This window comes from Penaeus chinensis, chromosome 22 (genome assembly GCF_019202785.1).
Source record: "Penaeus chinensis breed Huanghai No. 1 chromosome 22, ASM1920278v2, whole genome shotgun sequence".
Taxonomy (NCBI): Eukaryota; Metazoa; Arthropoda; class Malacostraca; order Decapoda; family Penaeidae; genus Penaeus; species Penaeus chinensis.
The window spans coordinates 12,458,496-12,463,495 of NC_061840.1; the positions used below are offsets into that span (position 1 = coordinate 12,458,496).

Consider the following 5,000-nt stretch of genomic DNA (forward strand, 5'->3'; position numbering starts at 1 on the left):
TTCCTCGAGCTTCCTCTTCTTCTGCTCCATCTCCTCCAGTTCCCTCTCCCTCCTCTTCATGATCTGCATGGCTCGACCTGCCTCGCTGGCGGCACCCTTGTACTGTGCCATCTTGGTTGTGCTGTTCGGGAACTTTGCCTTACGTCTGTTGGGGACGAGAAGATAACTTAAGTTTTGGCATTCTCTATACTCTTTAGCAAAGTTAATATTTACCCCAAGCAGTGAAATAGTTTTAATTATCTGCACCAAATTGTACTGCATGTATAATATACTATTAGTACTAAAACAAACTCATCCAGTCACTTACATTCATTCAAACTAGTCTCAATTCCACTCTCACTCTTTTAATTCTTTCACATTTATCCTATTATTTACAGCTTTACTAAAAGTAATATCATATATATCTTATATCTTTTTATTAACCTAATGCAGCTGAGGATTGCATGTACATACATCCAACGCTCACTCATTTAATTCTTTCACATTTATCCTATTACTCACAGGATACATGCTATGCCATTTCCAGATTGTATTTGATTGAACTGTATTTATATGCATATAACCCCAAAAGTCCATTTCTAATCCTACCTCTATGTTTACCCTTTCCTTAGAATCTGAAACTATTTTATCTTATCTTATGTTGTTACTAGTATTGTTAATAATTTTGTAATAATTCTGATGTTAATAATAATAATGAAAACAACATCAAATTTAATAGCATTATTATTAAAAGATAAATAAAAAAAAATATACATATATATATATGTATGCGTGTGTTTGTGTGTGTGTTTGTGTGTGTGTGTGTGTGTGTGTGTGTGTGTGTGTGTGTGTGTGTGTGTGTGTGTGTGTGTGTGTGTGTGTGTGTGTGTGTGTGTGTGTGTGTGTGTGTGTGTGTGTCTGTGTGTGTGTGTGTCTGTGTGTGTGTGTGTGTGTGTGTGTGTGTGTGTGTGTGTGTGTGTGTGTGTGTGTGTGTGTGTGTGTGTGTGTGTGTGTGTGTGTGTGTGTGTGTGTGTGTAGCTATATAAATGGCTATATATATGGCTATATATATAGCTATATATATATATATATATATATGTATATATATATCATATACACATATATATGTATAAGTATATATGTATATATATCCACATACATATATACATATACAAACATATATATATATATATATATATATATATATATATATATATATATATATATATATAAATATATATAAATATATATATATATATTTATATATATACATATATATACATATATACATATATATAAATATATATATATACATATATATGTATATATATATTTATATATATATATATATATATATATATATATATATATATATATATAGCTATATACATATACATATATAGCTATATAATTAAACATATATATACATATATATATATATATATATATATATATATATATATATATATATATATATATATATATAGCTACATATATATATATATATATATATATATATATATATATATAGCTATATATATATAGCTATATATATATATGTATATACATATATATATATATATATAGCTACATATATATATATATATATATATATATATATATATATATATATATATATATATATATATATATATATATATAGCTACATATTTATATATATATATATATATATATATATATATATATATATATATATATATATTCCCGGCATCACATTACAAAAAAATGTATGGCACTAGACTTGTACCAGCGACACGCAACTTTCCTATAAAATTAGCACCACTTTCAGACTGTAACCATAACATAACCAAGCAGCAGGTAATAACTGCACTACGTTCACCATCCATTTAACACAATGACTAGAAATTTACACAGAACACATACTACACCACAGTGTATTGCCATTTATAATTTACTTTTAAACGAAATTTTACGAATGCCACGCTGGCATCAAGCAAACCAAGAAAAAGACTTTCTTAATTACATGATAACTTGATAATGTTTAAGTTCACTGTGTACTGGAGGAAGAATTAACGATTTAATTTTGCATGGACATGTTTCCTACTTCTTGTTTGTTGACACACGGAGGTCGCTTACGATCCGTCACTGAGGTATACTGACAGAGCCTTCTCTTCTGAGTATCAGTATGTTTCAAGACAGATGATCGTGATGTAATCATATGTATATATATGTATGTATGTATGTATGTATGTATACACACACAAGTGCGTTTATATACATGTATGTCTATCTCTCTTTCTGTTTATCTATCAATCCATCTATCTATCTATCTATCTATCTGTCTCTCTATCTATCTATATATACATACATACATATATATGTATATATATATATTTATGTTTACTTATGGACCCATTAATCAATCCATCTGTCTCTACACACACACACACACACACACACACACACACACACATATATATATATATATATATATATATATATATATATATATATATGTATATATATAATATATATGTACACACACACACACACACACACACACACACACACACACACACACAACACACATACACACACACACACACACACTCATATATGTACATATATATATATATATATATATATATATATATATATATATATATATATGTGTGTGTGTGTGTGTGTGTGTGTGTGTGTGTGTGTGTGTGTGTGTGTGTGTGTGTATGTATATATATATATATATATATATATATATATATATATATATATATATATATATATGCATTTCATATTTTGTGTATGTGTGTGTGTACACACACACATATACATAGCACACACATGTATTTGTTGATATATGTGAAGGGGGATCGTGAAAACCCATACACCTATTTTGTGATTATTCAATACGCTCGTTGTTACATAAACTTAAAAAATATAAGGCGACCACGAATTCCTCCATTATTATAGGAAGAACCATTATTTAGTCTATTATATTTTATAATGTACTAAAATAACATCACATGAGTTCCAACTGGAAAAAAAACTTATAGGTCCGTAACCCTAGCAAAACATTAACGTGGTTCAGACGAACACGTGCGATATTCTGTATGTTTTAATGTTTATTGCGCCATGAATTAAACAGGGCTATATAACAAGAACGACATTATTTGGATACAATTAGTAAGTTATCGTTCGATTTAGATTATTGTAGCATGTAATGTTCTAGGCATTTTAGAACATTATGGCAATGTTGTGCAAATATTTGTTGTGTTCTTTTTACCTTGTAGAGTTTGAATATATCTTACTAAACGTTACGGCAGTTAATTGCGAATGTATTAGGTATATGTTAACTAATGCCAGCATACAAGTACTGATAGGGGTATAACTGCAAATACTTTGATGATTCTCCATACGGCTGATGTGAGCTCTAGTACCGGTAGATCATACCTCGAAGCAACAAGTGCAGAGATACTAGTTGATGTTTCAGGCAGTCCTTCAGTAGCACCGGTCACTTAGGCTAGTTAGTATGAATTCCCTTGGATGTGTTGTGATTTAAGCCTTAAAGGATGTTCTGTAGATTTTGAGGCAATGTACTAGGTGCATATGATAAAGAGGATTAGTTTAAGTGGATGGCAATTAGGTTTAAAGATAATAGTATGTAGGTTATTACTTTAGCCCAGTCTTGCTAGGATGATTTCCTTTGATATCATATTACATCATGCACATAGTTGTGCATGTCAAACAGTTGTGCACATATTTAGCTCTGGCTGCATTTGTCAAAGAGAAAAAGCCCAACAGTAAATCCCCTGCACGCATACTCATTTGGTATGGAGCCTCCAGGCTAGTACAGTGGTAACGTGCCGGCTTCTCATCTGAGGGGTCGGGGGTTCGCGCCCCGCTCAGGCGTGAGAAGTTGCAATTGTCGCCTGGGGGTTACTGCTGTGGCTGGGCACCACGGCGGGTAAGGACTAAGCCAAGTCAGCACCAGCTGACACACGTTAACGAGTTTACATTAGTCGACACAGGCCGGGCTCCCCTCACTGGCATAGCTCAGGCGAAGCTCAGCTTCACATATCGGACTTATCCTTATTTGGTATGGCACTGGAAGCTCCCATCATGACTGGTTTCAAGATTTTTATGTTTGACTTAAAACACCTTTGGGAGGCATTAGGACAAATATTGCCATAGAAGAAACAGTGATGCAATTTTTTTTTTTTTTTTTTTTTTTTTTTTTTTTTTTTTTTTACATTTAAAGTAATTGTTTAATATCATATGTAGATAAAGCTTGGATAAAGATACATGGTTGATGTTACCGAGAATGATGCGCGGAGAAAGAGGGAATTGGACACTGCCACCTTATTAAGCATATAACATAGAGTAGGAAGCAATACAGGTATATCTGTAGCGGCCTCATATATACTGGGAAGTTACGAAAATACCCTCTGTGTGTTGCCGCTCAGAGACAGTCCACAACTCAGCCACAGTTCTTCATGTTTTTGTAAGTTTGCAATTGAAGGTTGAATTGAAGGTTGATGGGGTCTCTGCCCACCAACACCCCCTGGCAAACATTGTCTTCATCTTGATATGTGCAGCAAGGTAACATTGAAATTCAGGAGCTTCAAGTGGACTTTGGCTACAAGCAGTACTTTCTGCGATCTTTTTCCTTTTTCCAATTTGCTCTAGCATCCATACTATTAAGGTTATCACCATAACTATTTAAAGTTCTTACATTGCACAAAGTTATGTGTCTGCCCATTATTATGGGCAAGAAGAGCCCGGAGATTTGTGCAGATATCTTAAAATAATGTATACTATTAGGTGAGTTTCCCTGTCTTGACACAGAATTACTTTAATTACTGACAGTAATGTAACGTTTTTACTGACAGTAACGTTACATCACTCAACACTGAGATAAATGGGATGGAAAACAACAGCATAACAACACTAAATAACCAAGGAATATTCAATTAAAAAAAATATTGTTTTGGAAGACTGAGGCTGGTTGAAACTTCAAATTTTTCATTTGAATATGGTGT

General features: G+C 32.2%; 2 protein-coding genes across 3 annotated transcripts in view; one reads left to right on the top strand and one right to left on the bottom strand.

The window, feature by feature from the left end:
• LOC125036873 (protein FAM50 homolog) overlaps positions 1-2,171 on the bottom strand; it is a 14,816-nt gene extending 12,645 nt beyond the window's left edge. Inside the window, exons 1-2 of one of the 2 annotated variants that reach the window (XM_047629790.1) lie at positions 2,066-2,171; positions 1-145 (exon numbers count right to left, since the gene is read on the bottom strand). The exon at positions 1-145 is cut by the window's left edge and continues 69 nt beyond it. In XM_047629790.1, coding sequence (XP_047485746.1) covers positions 1-111 — 111 coding nt within the window. In that variant the 5' untranslated portion in view covers positions 112-145; positions 2,066-2,171. Of the gene's footprint in view, positions 146-1,984 lie in introns of both variants that reach the window. The other variant, XM_047629789.1, reaches the window with a different exon arrangement.
• An 847-nt stretch (positions 2,172-3,018) lies between these two features.
• Positions 3,019-5,000, top strand: part of LOC125037036 (HEAT repeat-containing protein 1-like) — a 30,600-nt gene continuing 28,618 nt past the window's right edge. Inside the window, exon 1 of the mRNA XM_047630004.1 lies at positions 3,019-3,144. The gene's annotated coding sequence lies outside the window, so the exon portion shown is untranslated. The remainder of the gene's footprint in view (positions 3,145-5,000) is intronic.